We start from the raw sequence: 18,209 nt of genomic DNA on the forward strand, positions 1-18,209 counted from the left end.
TACTAGTTTCTATGTGGTCTTTTGGAGTAGGCCTATAGGCTATAGGCCTACTGACATGACAAAGCATTTCACATTTGTTTATTTCAATTTCTTAAAAAACAAAAACAAAAGAAAAACACTTAGCCTAATGGCCTACTGCTATAGCCTACCAAAGTTTACTTTTATTATGACAGAAAAATAAACTTGATGTTTGTTGTATTTTTGAACTCGCTTTACCTGTAGGAAAAAATATATGCATATTATTCAAATTGTGTCCACCACGTCTGCGCTTTCCCCCCGGAAAATGACTCGTCCAGGTGGGGAGGAGAGAAGTGAGCGGCTATAGGTGAGTGTAGGCTATCCGTCACCGGGACAAAGGTGGAACAGGAACAGGTATCGCGGCTCATTGGGCGTTTTAACTTCAATCCGCGTGAAGCCTACAGTTCTAATAATGGTTTTGACGCAAGAGTCCGTGTTGTTTTCGCTGATAGCGGAGGGGGGCAAAGTGAAGAAATCCGACTTGGTGGGGAAGTTCAAAGCTTCAATAGACTGCGACGATCCCGCAGAGAGAGAACGGAACAGGGAGCTTTTTAAGACTATTGTCAACAATGTCGCCTTTGTCAAAGAAATCGATGGAGTCCGTTACGTTGTCGTCAAGAAAGCGTATCAGCATTTGTTGGACGGTGTCCAGACTGCGGAGAGCCCTGTGGAAAAGACTGAAAATAAAGAGATCCCGCTGACAGGTGAGCAGCAGCGCCCACCTGCGCGGAGTGAGCAGACTGGAAGCTCTGATGATGCAGGAGGGGAGAGATCAGCTGTTTCTGAGCCTGACCCAGAACAGGCGAGTGAAAGTGGTGAAAATCCTACTGAATTACTTTCTCCAATGCAGCTGGCGTTGCAAAGGACCAAATATTCGGATGTTAGAGTTAAAAGAACGCTGAATTTTGAGATCCAAAGGCAGGGCACAAATGGAGATAACTGTTCAAGAAGGGGTACAGTAAATGAGCCCACCGGCATCCAGAGCAAACCATATGGCTTACCTCTGAGGATGCCACCCACCACGACCAGGGTGGAGATCCGCAAACTGAAGGTGGACCCAGATAACCCTCCTGAAAGCCCAAAACTGGACTCCTCTAGGAATAAGAAAAGGCCCCCTACAGTGGAGACTGGCATCAGCTCACCCCAGCTGAGACGGTCAGGGAAGAGCACTAAGGCGTCAGTGGAGCCCAAAGAGACAAAGGCCTCCTACTTGGTTCCCCTGGAGCCGTCAGAGCATGAATGGCTGGTCAAGTGTGCAGCCGGCCACTGGAGCCAAGTTTACGGCCTGCTGCTGAGAGACAACCAGCTGGCCGAGAAAAGGGACTTCATGTCAGGGTTCACCGCTCTGCACTGGGCAGCCAAATGTGGAAACAGTGACATGCTTGTGAAGATTATCGACCTGTCGAGGCAAGGAGGAGTTGACATTGACGTTAATGCAAAAACACACGGCGGATACACTCCTTTGCACATTGCTGCCTTGCACGACCAAGAGTACATCATGGCCATGCTGGTGGCGGAGCACGGGGCCAATCCAAGCATCAGGGACAACTACGGGAAGAAGGCCTATCACTATGTGCACAGAGGCATTTCTGAGACTGTGAGAGAGATGCTGGGCGAACCCAAAGCCCGGGAGCCTCAGGACAAGGTCCTGCATGAGAAAGAAGAGCTGGAGCTTTTCCCGGATCTCTCCAAGGGCCTGCATTCAATAAGCCGTCTCTTCCAGCCCAACGTGACGGGCCACAAGAAGAAGCACAAGCAGAGGCCAGGACTTTACTCCATGAGCGATGACCCCAGCCAGGAACGAGAAGACAGCAGCTTCAGACACAGAATCGTATCAGATGCTTTTATGTAAACTTGACACACTTTTCTTGTCTTATATTCATGAGGAATAGCGTTGTCAGTCATTCGAGAGTGGGACTGGCATTCCTCTGACTTTCAGTCCGTCTTCAACAGTGACAAAAAAAGCAATAACTCAATAACATTTTTTGGCATTGATATTTGTCAGATGACATAAAATATGAAAGAGGAAATGAATGAAAATATGCTCTTATCAGCATAATTGTTTGATTTTGAGTTATAAAAGTAGGGTTTTAGTTTTGGATGTTACCTGTAGGCCTATGAGTTGTGTTCAAAGGTAAAGTTTACCAGTGTAAATAAAACATGATTCAGAATATTCCAGTGGGTCCTGTGAGTCGTCATGATTACTCACCCGTCTATGGTATCTCAAAGGCATCATCTTGATCTTCACTCTGCCTTTTATGCTCACAGCTAAGCTTAACAAAACAACACTAAATGTATTAAGTTTATTGTATGTGTAATCACTATTTGTAATGAATCCCTGTTTGTTTTTTTAATTAAGAGTTGTTTTTATTTTTCACTTACATTTTAGTTAAAAAAAATGCACTTGTGTCATATAGTCCCAGTTATTGTGATTTTAAATGAACTGCACTCAGTAAGTCAGACTATACACTACTTCTTTTCCCTATGTGCATTAATAACTATTTTTTTAAATGCCAGTTCTTTTCAAAAATGTCTTCCCTATTACACTGGAGGATGAGGAGTGGGACAGTATCTGTTGGAATATTAAAACTATAGTATGTCACTGATGTGAGGGTGCACCTCATTCAGTTCAAGATTATGCAACGCTTCTATTGGACTCCCTCCAGATTGTTTAGAATTGGTCTGAAAGACACACCAAATTGGTGGAAATGTAAGACACGGGACGGCCAAATACTTTATGTCCTATGGTCCTGTGATGAAGTCCAGGAGTTTTGGACCGGGATACATGATAACCTATGTCAGATTGCAGGGACCCAGGTTCTATTCAGCCCAAAATGATTTGTTCTGGGAGATGGGTCAATCCTAAGCAGGATGGAGAAGCACTAAGAAGCTGGGTTCAGACTAGTTTAATGATAGCCAGACAGATTATTTTAAGAGGATGGAAGAATGAAGGGGTACTGTCAATCCAGGAGTGGGCTTGTGAGATGGCTAGGGTGGCAGCCTTTGAAAAGATGTAATATAAACGGTTTGCCAGATTGGATGTTTAAACTAGAAAATGGGGAAAGTTTCCAGCTTTCTAGAGGGCTCCTAAGAAGCTTTGTGCTGGGGAGAGACGTGTATGATGGGCTTATGGTGTTGTCATTTATTCATATATGTATTTTGTTAATGGTTTATTGTCTATTTTGTTGAATGGTCTTGAATATTGTAGTTACTGTGTCATCTTTTCTTGATTTTGGTTTGGGTGGGTGGTGATAACGAAGGGTGTTGTGTGTTCATGTTACAAATTGTATGTTTTGTATGTTATAAAAAAAAAGTGTTAATCACAAAAAAAATGTCTTCCCTAATTCACTTTTGATCAAAATGAATCAGTGCTAACAAGGACATCAATTTATGACAAATAAATTCTGCTACTGAAGTAGCAGAGAGATCAAGCCTGGACTTGTGTTTTCACCTCTGACTAACTGAGATGAACTTGCGTAATGAAGTGGTCATCTTCTCGATTTCCAGAGGCAAACAAACTGACAATTGAGGATGTGCTGACTTATGGGTGAATCAGACCTCTAGAAGCAACAAAATAAATACTGTTTGTACCTCTGAGGAGGATTTAGAGGACTTGCCTCTTTATCGCTTCACTTTATCACAGATTCATTATTTAACACTGCAAAGTAAAACATTTAGAAGAAACAAACATCCCACTGAAATTCCCTGAAAGAAAACGTCACTGGATTACACTGGACTGTATTATACTTGAAAAGGCATAGGGTGTGTTATTAATAAAGAGGTGTGCAGGTGCTCCATGAATCATTACAGTCCCCGTAGGTGCAAAAACGTCTCTGAAATGTGGCTGGGATCCATCTTCTGGCTTGTTGAGACAGCTGTGAGTCAGCCACATGAGCAGCTGACTAGGAATGAGTGTGTGTTTGCATATGTGGCTGAAAGTTTGTATTAATGCTGGCCTGTTTCCTGTCTGTCTTGGTTCCTGGTCCTGGTTGACAAGAGAAGAATAAAAGTAAGGTTTTGAATGTGTCAAGGTGACATGTTTAGGTGCATCTTGTTTGGGAGCTAAAGGAATCGTGGGTAAAGAAAAAGCAATGTTAGAAAACTGGTACGCGTCCTGTGGTGAGAAACATTCTTCTTGTTCCCGCCTCAAGTCGTGTCCCTCTATTTCTCTTGTGTTTCATGATGTCACTGCCCCAGCAGATTATGTCAAGACGATGTTTCATCTCCAAACCTCAGGGTTTTATTAAGCTGCTGCTGCTGTGAGGAGAATTGCCATCACAAGCTCAGGAAAAAGACCCAGAGCGGTGGAAAAGTACTCAAATCCTTTCGATAAAAGAAGTAAATTACTTTATTAAAAGAAACAAAGTGCAAAGTATTTCTCAAAATGAGAATTTGGAAGTGAGTGGTGTAGAGATGCTTGTTTGAGATTGGTCCATTAATGAGTGTTGATTTAATAATCTGTAAAGTGCAATTTATATAACTCCATTTACGGTTCGATAGAATGAATCACAGTGGAGTACATTTCTACAAAAGATACATATCCATGTTATGGTTCTGGTTGGCAAAATTGTATCAAACTGCTTGAGTTACATAAAGCCTCTCTGAGCCAGCACTGGCCATAAAGGTAAAACAAAATTTGAAAATTCACTTTCTTGGTGAGAGTTAGAGTAGATCGATTCAACTTTCATGTTTGTTTGTGAATCAAGTATGGCGCTGGAACCGGGGACAGTTAGCTTAGCTTAGCTTAGCTTAAACACTGGAAATGGGGAAACGGCTAGCCTAGCTCTGTCCCGCCTACCAGATCCTCTGGAACCATGGCGTTGCCAGGCAACCAGCAGATTTTGTTACCTTTAAAGGGCTTTTTACACTGTCCTTAGCCCCAGGCTAAGGGAGCTGTGAGCCTGGGGCTAAGAAAGCGTTCACACTGGCACAATCCTGCCACATTCCAAGTGGGCTAACCCCGACTTTAGCCTAGGGCTTGCTGGCCCTGCTCCGGAGCAGCGTAAAGCTGCCTACACATGAGCCGCAGTAAAGATTCAAAATCCTCTGTGCTGGCTGTCTATTGTTTTCTATGGGGAAAGCATAGGAGACAACTCGGAGGAAGAGCTACCCTTTGCGTGGTGCCCTGGCGCAAAAAAGGAGGTAGCCAGAAGCATGTTACGTGTTCCAACTGACATTTAGCCCAGAGCTAGTAGAAGTGCAGTGTAAATCGTATAGCCCTTGGTTTAGGTTAACCCTGGGTTAACAATGTGTGTGAGAAAAGGCCTAAGGGAACAAAAAGCCATTTGGAGAGAGCCAGGCTAGCTATTTCCCCTAGTTTCCAGTCGCTATGCTAAGCTAAGCTAAGCTAAGCAGCTGCTGGCTGTAGCTTCAAATTTATCCTACAGACGGTATCAATCTTCTTATCTCACTCTTGGCAATAAAGCAAATAAGGGTCTTTCACACAATGTCAAACTATCCCTTTAAGTGATCTATGACTTTTATTAACATCTGCTGATGTTGAGTAGAATTGGATTTAACTTGTCTTCTCCTCTTATATTATATAATACTAATATTGGACAAAATCCAGTGTAAATCTGTCATCTCTGTATTTTTAAAGTAAAATTAACAACACAACATAAATTAGGCCTGCCAGCCATACTGTGGTGAAGAAATCTCCACATGAACCTGGGTTTACCCAAATTTCTGTTTTAATTATTCCTACTCGCATGAAATTGGAGGCTGTAGAGAAATATAATGAGGAGTGTCTGGAATGTATTTTCATTGTAAACTATTAACCCATGGCTAGGTCTTCATTAGCTTAATTAGAGCAGCGCTCCCACAGAAACTCCTACTGTACCGAAGAGGCGATACATCTAGTAATGACTGCCAGAGGTTAGAGGAGGAGAATAAAGGTGTGCTGCTGACATTCCTGTGGGCGGAAAGTTCAGAGTTCAGGTTGAAAAGTGAGTTTTGGAGCCACTATCCTGAACCCCTGGCATGAAGCGAATAAAAATACTTTGTGTCCCTGCAGGGTGTAGATGTTGCTTCCCAGCTGTTTCCCTGCCTCAGAGTCAGTGATTATCAGCAGCAAAGCTCCTCATTACCCAGCATTGTGACAGAACTGCTGCTGCAGTGTTCAGACCATCCTGTTCCCTCCTGTTTGTCGTCTGCAGTGTACCGCACCAACTTACCCACACCACTTACCGACACGCAACACCACTTACCACTGTCTTTGTAATGATGCTAGACCTACAGTAGTTACCGTGCAATTAGTGTCTGACAAAGATCTTACTTGTTGAGAATTCCCAGAGTTGGGTTTTGTGTCCCTGCTGCGTTCAGTGGGAATCTGATTAAAAGTGTTTTTGTTTTTTTTACTTTGTAAGGACATTAAGTGCTGTCTGGTGTCTCTCACTGTCCTCCTGGGGTTTCATCTGCCACTTGCCAACAACTTGAAATCCTTCTCTTTTTTCCCAGTGCATTCTTTTAATAAGCATTTGTTATCGCTGACAAACAAACCGGGCAGCATTCCACTGTGAGGCTGAACAAACAAGGACAGGGAGGCATGAAAGAGACAAAGGCGGAGGAAGACAAACTGTTGACAATATATCAATGCATCATTTAGATCCCAGAATGTGATTTTTTTTTTCTTATATGAATAGTTAGACATTTTGGGAAATGTGGTTATTTGCTTTCTTGCAAAGTTACATGCAAATTAAAATAGATACCACTCTCATTTATTTACGGTAAATATGAGAGTGAAAGACAGCAGCGGATTAGTTTAGCACAAAGACTGAAAGCATAGGCAAACAGCTATCCTGGCTCTGTCCAAACACACTTATATATTGTTTATTTAAACTGTACAAAAACTACGTGTAAAAACAACAAATGACAGTGTTATGGGGGTTATGTGCCAAACTATTTCTTGGCTGGGAGCAATGACTTCCTGGAGCAGGTTGCACCAACTAAGCATTCCTGTCGTTACTGTGACATAGCATGGCAACAACTCCAAAAAATAGTCCTGTACATAATCACCTGTAAAATCACAACTTGTTGGTCGCTTTTTGTACAAATTAAACAAAGAAGCCCTAACATGTTAATTAGAGAGCTTTAGAGGTGCTGGTGGATTTTGTTACCTTTGGACAGATGCAGGCTAGCTGTTTACCCTCTATCTCCAGTCGTTATGCTAAGTTAAGCTAACTGCCTCCTGCTTCATATTGAATGCGCAGACATGACAGTGGCATTGGTATCCTCAAGACAGCAAATGAGCGTATTTCCAAAAAGTCAAACTATTCCTTTACACTTCCATTTACCTGATACTACATACTGCAGCTGGTTAGCTTAGCTTATCTTAGAATAAAGACTAGACACTGAGGGTAACAGATGCTGACACTCTAGTGGCAAACTGAATTTAAACCCAGCATTTATTTTGTGATGAAAGATAGCATTGAGACTGACTTGGTGCAGTGCAGAATTGAATTATATGACAAAATGTCCCCCTACCGTCAAAGCATCAGTTTAAACCCTGCTTGTAATTGTTTGGTTTGCTGAAGCAAAAGAATGTTGAAGCTTCCATAAAGTGTTTAGATGGAAAATGTGAATCAAAATGTACAGGGAGGAAGCTGACTGCACCAGTATTCTTGCTCCCAGTTCAGTGACAGTAAACTATTGGACTTGTTTATTGATTATTTTGTGTTCATTTCCTTTTAATATGTTTATGTATACACCAAACACAAAGGCAAATTCCTTGCTAGTTAAAATGTACTTATGGCAATAAATCGTGCTCTGATTGGGACCCTCAGCAGCAGTGCGTTGATGTGGCTGCAGAGGGCAGAGACGAGCTCTGAGAGGAAACACCAATCCAGGAAAGCCTCAGCTGCTGACTGACTGCTTACTAACAGTATTTAACACGTTTTTGAGAAATAATGTGACAAAATATCCAATGTTACCTGTTCTGTACAGCTTAAATACTGACGTAGTAGCACACAACTTGAATCGCTCTTTGCATAAATATTTCAAATATTATATTGCCAATATTTGTAGTTCTAAGCTCCTGTATCAATTGTTTGCTACTGTTCAGGGTGGATATGCGTGTATGCATCAGTTAACTGCTCCTAGTTTATAAAGTGATGAAAATGATTTTGACTTGACAAGTTCACTGTGGGGGAAAAAAGGAGAACCGTGGTACACTAGAGGGAGAGCTTAATTTATTCACAATATTACAAACATAGAATTTACAACTCAAAACAGGCACAAAAACAACTCAAACTCTCAACAGAAAACAGGTGTGAAATAGAGCAGAAAAAGTGGATTTAGAAATGTCTCTGCTGTCATCAACCGGGGACTCAGTGTAAAATGTCTTTTCTTCTTGGCTTTAAAACAGATTCTGTTCGTATCAGTGTTACACGCTTCCAGTATTTGAAACAAACTAATCCTACTTCAAAATCAGGCCCATTTTTCTGCGAACCTCAACAAAACACCGCTTTGATTGAATCACAGAAACAAGAAATGACCCAAGAAGCTGTCAGATGTTTTGTAAGTACTGTATGCACACATAGCAAGGACCTAAATAAGTATTTATCCATGTGCTGCTTCTCCTCAATGGGAGAGTTTTCCTCACTTTCTCCCCCCACAGTCTTTCTTTCTCCAAAATGTTGCATACTTCAGGAATTCCAGCAGGCTGCGTGGAACAACACGAGAATCCTTCTAACCCTTCAGCCCTGAGTCAGCACAAAAGGCCAAAACAAACATACATTTGTTTAGCAAACTGAAACGGACAGGGTGGTAAATCTCCAGAGAAATGCTTTAGGGGTGGTGGAAGGGGTGGAGAAACTGTTTACCAAAGAAACTGAAAATGTCTTTCAATGTAAAAGAGTTTCCAGTTTATATTTTTTGACATTTTGAGTTAGTGAGTAATGTTTTTATTTTTTTTATTTAATTTTTTTTAAATGGGAAGAGGCTACTAATGATGCTCTGCCTCAGTCAACCCATACACTGGATCAGTTTTTTTATTTGTATTTTTTTAGTACAGCCAACAGGTATTATTTCCTGAGGGACAATAACATTTTGATCACTTTACGACTTCATAGGAGTTTTGTTGAAAACTTAAAACGGCAAACTCAGAGAGGAGTTCTGTCTTTCTGTTCAACAACTATTCTCTACACACATGAAATTAAGACATTCATTATTTCAAGCACACACACACACAACACACACACACACACACACACACACACACACACACACACACACACACACACACACACACACACACACACACACACACACACAGACGTAGAGCAACAGCTCACATCACTCTTTAAACAGCTCTCCGATGCATCTGGTTGAATATTCAGTAAAAAGAAATTAATACGACTACAAAAACTAATGACAAATAATGTAAAAACACGTGCAGTTTTTAAAATGTGAGATTTTCTTTTAAATTAGGGGGAAAGTCATTTGATTCAAGAGTGTGTTTTCATTCAGGGCTAACAACAAGAGCTTTTTTTTAACTACTGTGTAAATTTGAATAAACTTTACTAATGGTTACTAATGTCTAAAAGGGCCCACACAGTGGAGGTAGAGAATAGAAAATTAGTTTAAGACACCTGAAGTGAAGATTGTGGACTTTCCTGTTCGATACAAAAGTATTTCAAGTATCACATGTCACGTGTACGACAAAGGGACATTAGGAGAAAATACTCAGTGATATAATTGTTGCTTATATTATAATCTGCTTTAAAGAGGTTTAGCATCTCCTTATAAGGAACCTTTCCAGCGTGAAATCATCAAGACTTAATAACATTACGTATGAAATTAGCTGGAAAGGTATTTGTACACTAGGGTGAATGTTGCTGGGTCTGCTCAAGTACTTTTTTTAAAGAAAGAATATTTCAAACATTCCTATTTAAAATTGAAGACAAAACAAAAGAATAGAACTATTGTTTAAATGGATGGAGTAAGGCTTTCACTGGAAATTACTTGAATCTGATTTGAAGAAATGTGCATTCATGTTTCATTACAAAGTGCTTTTTTCATTCACCCTTTTTGGTTTTTAGTGCCTTAATTTGAAACACATAAAAAAAAAAGAAGGAACATTTAAAAAAAAAAAAAAACGATTCGATCTGCTGTACATTTTACTGACATGATACAGTAAACCGCCCCTGTCTCAGGCTACGCTCTTTTCACTGAACCCTTCTCACAGGTCAAAATACAATCTTAAAGCTTATAATAGGTTTCCACAGGTGCAGATACAGGGCTGTAGCACTACCATCTTATTGAAAAAGTGAAGGACAGTTGCTGAATTGCTAACAAGGGACGCAAAGTTTCCACACAGCAGCTCTAATGGAAAATGTTCCACAGCAACACCAGCATCAAGGCACACAGCTCAATGTGCGTCACGTTGGGAAAAGCCTCCATGTACACATTGCAGATTGTGCAGACTGACACTGGGCGGAGATTGGGCGAGTGTTCTGGGCACCCTTCGACAGATGACAGAAAGGAGCTCAAAAGTCTTTATTGCTCATCTCATGTGCAGCCTATATATTATGACAGGAGAGCAGCAAGAGGCATGGTGGGTTCCCCAGTAGCCCTGTCAAACTCTTTTAAAGAATAAAAGAAAGTCATGACAGGGTGAAAAGGGTTGAAGACATGAGATGGACCACTTACAATCCAAGTGAAAAGTACAGCCAAAACTCTCTACATGTCTTGTACAGTCTTTTTTTTTAAATAAGCCAGTGCTCCTTTAAGGCAAGTCAAGAAAAGAAAAAAAAAAAGAAAGAAAGGAGGAATCTGTGCTTTCGTGTTCCTCCCTTCACAGATGCAGGCTGTTGGAAAGGCCCTCCAGCTGCTCCTCTCCCAGCCTCTGCTTCTCCTCCAGGTCCTTCTGTCGGATGAGCAGCGAGGCCTTGGTCTGGATGAAGCGCCGGTAGTCCTGCAGCTGCTCGGCGGACAGCTGACGTGACAGAAAGGTGGAGACCAGGTTCTCTCTCCGGTCCAGGTTATCCTTCAGATCTTTGGCGTCCTCCCTCTGTTTGCAAAGCAGACGGTGGCGACTGTCCAGAGATTGCTAAGTGCAGAGACAGAGAGGGCAACAAACATGAATTATACCTGATAATAGTTCAAAGTTTACATTTCATCTCTCTGCTATTGGACTTTGAACCTTATCGTGGTGTTGGAATCATGCCTTGCAGAGCATTAGACCTGCTGAGTAAAAATCCTGCTGTGAGCAAACTTCTACAAATACAGAATTTGAGAGGACTGCTGATAGAAAATCTGAAAATGAATCATGTCCAAAAGCTATATTTCTTACCACAAGTGTCATATTTTGGGTAATCTTTTTTGTTTTATTTGAAAGGTAATATGTTCGATGTAATAGAGAGCTGTAATAGTTGTAGGATTAGGTTTCAAACAGCCACAGGGCAGGAGGTGCAGTATTTTCTTATGTCAACAGAGGGCAGGGTGGATACAAATATCATCGAAACCTGGCTGGAGTTTCGGTGAGTTCAGTGTAAATACCAGTGTTGCTGATAACAGCAAGAAAACAAATGAGCCTCTAACAAGCCCTCAGTATGCAGCACAGGCTTTTCCAGATGGACAAACTGACAAAGAGCCCTTTAGGGAGAAATCTAGAAATCGTATGCATCCATGCAAACATAAATTGATGGTGTGAATACTGGGACGCATGATGAAACGGGATATTCAGAAGGGAAACAAAGCAAGGCACAGAGCTCAAGTCACATCCCGTGACGCAACTCATGATATTTGAAATAAAGACCTAAATGTCTGACAGTAAATCTATTTCAATAAGGGGTGTCTACCTCCGATGCAGCATGACAAAATGTAAGTAATTATTTCTCAATATATCAAGTCAAAAAGGGCAGTATATCAAAAACAATCTTCAAATGTCATGAATGTGATAAAGCATTTGGCTCAAACACAGACAAGCTAGAAAAACTGGAAATTAAACGCCGATGACAAAAAATTTTGAATTCTAAACCTTGACTCCATTAAAGTCGCCCTTAAACGTTTCCCAAGCGGCATGTGTTTGCTGTTCTAAAGTAAACCGAAAGAGAGCATTGCTGAGGGCATGGGAGCTGCCAATTCATACACAATAGCAATTCAAAGTGCTTTACAAATGAGCAAAAGTGTAAGTGCAGTGTGTATTTATTAAAACAAACAAACATATGTGTAAAATAATGAAAATAATTAGTTATAAAAGGAGAAAAGTATTACATTTTAAATTAAAACGGACGGAAACGGTATAACTACTTATTTTGCGCAAACATGTCAGCTCTCAGTTGTGCCTACGAATTCTCTTGAGGGCGCCCGGGTAGCTCAGTTGGTAGAGCGTGCACCAATTCCTCGACGCAGAGGCCCAGGGTTCGACCCCGACCTGTGGCTCTATCCTGCATGTCATGCCCCTCTCTCTCCCATTTCAAGTCTAAGCTGTCCTGTCAAATAAAGGCCACAAAAAATAAATAAAAAAATAAACCGTGCTCTTGAGTGTGCGTAGATTCTGTTCTTACCTAAGAACAAATCCCAAATAAGAAAACATTGGTGAATGCCAGAATCTTTCGGGAAAACTGCACAAGTGGGGTTTAAGAACAAATTTGTTCTTAAGAACGTTTGGGGAATGAGGCCCCTTGAATGAATCCATCAAACAATGATGTTGTCTCACTTAGCCAGACCCTCCTCCAAAGCGCGCTGGAGGAGGGTCTGGCTACTCCACATACCATTCGGAGATGGGAGGAAAACGTGCTCTGGTTTATTGGCATTTCTTTAAACCAATCACAATCGTCTTGGCACCGGAGAAAAGCCGCGGTGCCGCTGCAAAAAAAGGGTCGGAAGGAATTTGTTTTGGCGGCACATCAAATCAAAAGTAGTTTTAGTCGTGCAACAGAAAACTCTGATTGGACAGATAGTCTAGCTAGCTGTCTGGATTTACCCTGCAAAGATCGGAGGAAAGGTTAATCATTATGTATCGACTGGAGTTTAAAATGCCAACACAAAGAAAGCCCGAGGCAACGGATATCCGGCCTAAATGAGTGAAATCTGGCAGATTTTCCGGCGGCAACGGAGCAATCCCAGAAGTGGAACGTCAAGGATATAGACTAACAATTATGCAACTTTGACAAATAAATAAAGCAATAAATTAATGAATTACTCATGCAGGGCAAGTTTTTGCAAGCAGTTTATCATAGCATACAAATATAAATGAAAACAAAAAACAAAGATGTCTGCAAGATAAGAGGACTCTTAAAAAGGGAAATGACAGACCTTCAAAACCCTAAGTTATGACCCCACTGATCTCCGAAGAAAGGGGCTGAAAAAAAAAAAAAAAAGCCTTTGGTTGCTCACCTTCTCCTCGGCATCTGTGTGCTGGTCCACGGTGCTCAGGGCGTTCTGCACCCTGGCCAGCCGAGCAGAGAGGCACAGCAGCAGGTTGACCACCCTCTCCAGGTCTCCTATGAACAGGTTGTACCTCTCCAGCTCCACGGGCAAACAGCGCTCACGGACCAGCACCTGCAGGGCCTCTCCGTGGGCCACGTTCTCCTGAATCTCTGCCTGCAGGGCACAACGGGTCTCTTCCAGCGAGCGCAGACGCTCCTCGATATAGGACGCTAACAGACGCTGGTAATTCAAGCAGAGAAGGTGATGTGTGAGAGATGTAAGGCAATGGTGCTACAGGAGAGATACACGTGGTGGAACAGAGCCAAATGTGAAAAAACGTGAAGGAAAACATACTTTAATTTATTTTAATAATTAAAAAGAAATTATTTTGTGTTTACTGTCATAGGATAAAGGCGTACTGTATCAAGAGTAAATGTGGGAGGCAGTCAGGACGAGGGGGAGGTTATCTGCTAAACCAAACATTCGGCAAGTGGGAGATACTGATAAGAGGCAGACAGTACATCATGTGATAAGAGACACACAACTATCTCAGTCTGAGTCCACTCACAGCCAAATAGGAACCAGATAGCATCAATGTGAAATCACCACAGGGTTTGTGTTTTTAAAAAGAAAAACAGAATGACAACACAGTTCAAAGTGCGTGGTTAAAAGTCCCATTTGTTCTGCTGTCCTGTCTGCTTTCTTGACATTTTTTAATGTGCATGCAACAAAGTCGTGACAATTTTAGAGACATAGGGCCCTATCTAGCACGCAGCGCAATAGACTTTGTACACCGACACATGTATCATTCCTATTGTGCACCCGACGCACAGCGGACTTTTCCCCTCCACAGACATACGTCGGTAAATTAGGGAATGAACTTGCGCTCCCGGGGGTTCAGCAAAAATAGGAGGCGTGTTCCGGCACAAACGTTACTTGGTGCTATTTTGCAGTTTCAGAAAACAATTCTGCCACAGACCAGGAAAAACCTGGTCTAAAGTCAGTGGCGTGTTATTCAGATGCTATTTTAGGGGCGCATGCTTGGCCGTAATGTAGAGTGTGCACACCGCGCATACACTTTGCTTCTCTCATCTCACGGACCCAGCAGTTCCCATTTTTGCAAACCATACATAAATACAAGGAAACATATGACCTGGTTTTACACAACATTTCCGTGAATCATGGATGTGTTGATGACATAAATGAGGAAATATTAGAAGATTTAAGGAGATGTGATGTTGAACTGCATGTGCCGATGCCACTTAACCCAAATGCCCCAGCAGCAGCACGGGAGAGGAGAGACAGAAGAGCTGCATCGTCTATAGTGAGGTCATCTCGGTCTAATGTTAGACTACATTGCAAAAAATATCACCATCCATCTTTGTAATGGTTTGTTTCTGTTTTGACTGTGAAAAAAATCCCTTTCACCTCTCTGTCATGAGGAATTGGCAAAATACTTCATTTAAAAAGATAAAAAAAAAACACACATTACTTGTGCTGTGAGGTACTTTGGACAAAAAAACCTCTGTTATGTTGCATAAATGAATAATTACCTTTTTCTCAGTGATGTCAGCTTTACTCTGCAGGTCTGTACACTGAGGTTTCAGGCTGTCAGGAACAGAAGGACAAGGAGGTGGCTCAGCCCCTTCGACCGTTTCAGCACTAGGAAAAAAAAAACATGCTTAGGTCAAAATAGCTTTCTTGCACCCTGTTAAAGTGCCACATATAGTGTCTTAAATACAGTATACTATACCCTTATTTACAGATTTACAAAACTCTGAAATGCAACTGCAAATTTCTCTTTGTGTGTGAAATGTGCTTACACTAGCAGAAATGGGGGTGCATGTAAGCAGATAGCCAGGTGTGTCCGTGCATGTGATGCAACAAAAGGTAACACAGCACTGGTGGAGCTTTGGCAATTAGAAACAAGTATCAAGTTCCATGGAGAAAGATTAAACCAGGAATCATTAACTGAAAAGTAACTTGGCACTCTAAACACCTAACCGGCACCACTAAAAAAATGAATTACAGTTACACTTTAATGTGCAGTTTTCTACTGATATTTTCTTTCAACGAATACAAAGAATCTCTATCTCAGTGTCTATCGCGATATGTCGCAACCTTTTGCGATATGTATATTGTGCCATTTCTATTATTTTACACCTTCTATCTGTCATATTCCTTATTATTTTGTAAGTGTTCTCAGGGGTGTGCTGTCTTCTCGAACTCAGTCAGTAAAATGCTCCCAATAGCGTAAACTAGTGGGAGTTTATTTATAGCTACCTCAGCTGGTTTAACCTTTAAGTGTTGTGTTCCAGGACATTAACGTTTACCTTTCTGCAGCTCCTTTCTGCTCCTGTTTCTTCTTGTAGTGCTCCTCCATCAGCAGCGTGTCTTCTGACAGCAGCTGCTCCATCAGCATCAGCGCCGTCTTACGATTGGCCAGTGGGTAGAGCACTCTGGCCAGCGATCGGTCGGCCTCGACCAACGCTTCTACCAGCTCCTTCCACTGAGGTGTCTCAGCAGGCTTCTCCACGCTCTCCGTCTCTCCCTCCGGTGCCCCCCTCTCCTCCATCTCCTGGCCTTCTCCCGACTTCTCATCTTCCGTTTCTGGATTGTCCTCCTCCTCTGCCTGCCGATCGAGGTCTGTGTCGGAGACGGAGGTGCAGGGAGACACAGAGCTTTCACTTGTCTGCGTTGGAGGGGCCGAGCTGGCGGGCTCGTCGTCAAAAACGTCGTCTGTCAGCGGCGACGTCTGGTGTTCGTCTTGGATCTCTTCCTCTGGAGGAAGAATCCACAGCGATGGATCTGTGGTGACGCCGCAGCTCAGAGACACTTCATGGTTGGAGTCAGGCTGCGGGGCGTCAGCGCTCGGTTCATCCACCGACTGCTCTCTCTCTGATCCAGTCCCAGACGGAGAAGTCCTGACTCTACTGGAAGTTAAACAAATCATGGTTAGGAATCACACCTGAATCACGACTTGTTAGAGTGTGTTTTAGTCCAGTTGGCTGAAGGGCGATATATTCAAATGGTGACAATGTCAGGGTGTTGTGAAAGAAAGTGGCACATTCAATTAGTCAAATCATTTCAGGAAACAAATGCTGCATTGACACGGCGTCTAATCTTACCTGGAGCTCGGCCTGTTTTCACAAGGAAGCTTTGTCTTGGTGGGGGTGGAAGAGGTGGATTTGATCCCCCTCTCACTGGTCTCTAGACATCTGGGGGAAGGTGTGTCAGATGAAGTCTCACTGGGCAGTCTACTGGACCCGAACTCATCTGTGACCGGTCCGTGCGAACCGGGAGATCCAGAGTGATGCCTGGCCCGGGCCGAGGAGCAGGAGGCTGCCGGGGAGGTGGATCTGCTTGAGTTCCTTATTCCTACTGTGGCATCCTCCCCATGTTCGGAGTTCTGCTTCGATAAAGACTTTTTCTGGGTTTGGTTTTGTGTCTGTCCCGGAGTGTTCTTCTGACCACCGATCTCTGGTTCTTTTCCCACTTGCTCTGTTAGAGGTTGTTTCTTCCTCCCGCCGTCCTGCCCCTGGGCTTCTCTGACTTCGGCAAAGAATGAAACGCTCATCTTGTCTCGGTCCGGTCCTCCTGGTCCAGTCGAATCCCTCCACAGTTGATCTAGCTGCTCCGAACTTTTACTCAGGGCTGATGGTCTTGTTAACTTCGATGCCCCAAGCTCTTCCATGGACTTCCCCCTCTGTGTGACCACACGGACCCGCTGATGGCCCTCAGGGGGTGGCTTGATTAAGGAGTCCTCAGTGGCATCCGTCTGGGGACTGACATTGACAATCAGTGTTTAAATGTAAGCCATCAATTCGTACAAACTCGGATTACTTTAGAACTTTAAATCAACACAATATCAAAACTTTTAACTATCACATTTTCATATGCAATTTCTTTAAAGGCAAATACAAATGCATCATACGAGGGCTCTGGACATTTTTTTTTTCTTTCAAAGAGTTCAAAATAATTATATGATATTCCTACAAATCGCAATATAATTTTGAGAAATAGGTCAACTACTTGCAAATGGTTGAGTCAATGATTCTTCTTTTACAGCCCATCATTTTAAAGGAATGCTGGTTTGCTGGAGCAGTTGGGTGTTGACTTTCCAGTGCCACAACGAATCGAGTGGAGATTTATAGTCTGTGTCACAGCGCACACTCACTGACCTAATACTCTCCTGACCTAAAACACATAAAAATGTCCCAATTTGTCTGCAGTGCTGGTACATACCTCCAGGTTTCCAGAGTAACTGGTAATGGATCCTCCTCATAGTCGAGTGCCTACAGACCCAGAAGAAGAGCCAAAAGGAAATAGATGAGTTACACTTGAATCGGTACAAACGTAAATGCTTCTGAATTAAATAGCAAAGTATATACCGTAAAACCAATGTGAAACACTACATTAAAAGCCAGACGTGGGTTACTAAACATCTTGTTTTCGTTGAGTGAATTTTTTCTGACTGGCCTGTTGGAATGGAAAGTTAATTGGGTATACTCAGACACTGACTTCAACGTAATATGTGTTCTATTTTTAACAGTCTCAATTTGAACAGACTTACCTGAAATGCATGTGGTGTGGATGTGGATCTGTTCCTGAGGAAACTAGGTAGTTCCGGCTGGTCCAAGAGACTCTCCACTGAGGCAGACTTCCCGTGAAATGGACCTTGACTCTCCCTCCATTTGGGTTGATTTGACTGGCCGGCATATTGGCCCGAACAAGACTGAGCTGAGAAGAACTGGGCGTACCTGTTTTGTCAGAATTAAAATCAAATACTTGATCAATACAAAAAACAACATCAAACTATG

General features: G+C 42.4%; 2 protein-coding genes across 4 annotated transcripts in view; one reads left to right on the plus strand and one right to left on the minus strand.

The window, feature by feature from the left end:
- Positions 1-262: 262 nt before the first annotated feature.
- On the plus strand, positions 263-2,191 carry LOC120575624 (ankyrin repeat domain-containing protein SOWAHA-like). The gene has a single exon (XM_039826439.1). It carries the CDS (start codon positions 431-433, stop codon positions 1,868-1,870), a length of 1,440 nt encoding a protein of 479 aa, XP_039682373.1. The 5' UTR covers positions 263-430; the 3' UTR covers positions 1,871-2,191.
- Positions 2,192-8,182: 5,991 nt separating this feature from the next.
- shroom1 (shroom family member 1) overlaps positions 8,183-18,209 on the minus strand; it is a 43,327-nt gene continuing 33,300 nt past the window's right edge. For 2 of the 3 annotated variants that reach the window (XM_039777348.1, XM_039777347.1), the window contains 7 exons: positions 17,963-18,149; positions 17,635-17,684; positions 16,518-17,174; positions 15,723-16,322; positions 14,943-15,051; positions 13,357-13,629; positions 8,183-11,065 (listed from right to left, as the gene is read on the minus strand). In XM_039777348.1, coding sequence (XP_039633282.1) covers positions 10,811-11,065; positions 13,357-13,629; positions 14,943-15,051; positions 15,723-16,322; positions 16,518-17,174; positions 17,635-17,684; positions 17,963-18,149 — 2,131 coding nt within the window. In that variant the 3' untranslated portion in view covers positions 8,183-10,810. The remainder of the gene's footprint in view (positions 11,066-13,356; positions 13,630-14,942; positions 15,052-15,722; positions 16,323-16,517; positions 17,175-17,634; positions 17,685-17,962; positions 18,150-18,209) is intronic. The other variant, XM_039777349.1, reaches the window with a different exon arrangement.

The sequence above is a fragment of the Perca fluviatilis genome, chromosome 16 (genome assembly GCF_010015445.1).
Source record: "Perca fluviatilis chromosome 16, GENO_Pfluv_1.0, whole genome shotgun sequence".
Taxonomy (NCBI): Eukaryota; Metazoa; Chordata; class Actinopteri; order Perciformes; family Percidae; genus Perca; species Perca fluviatilis.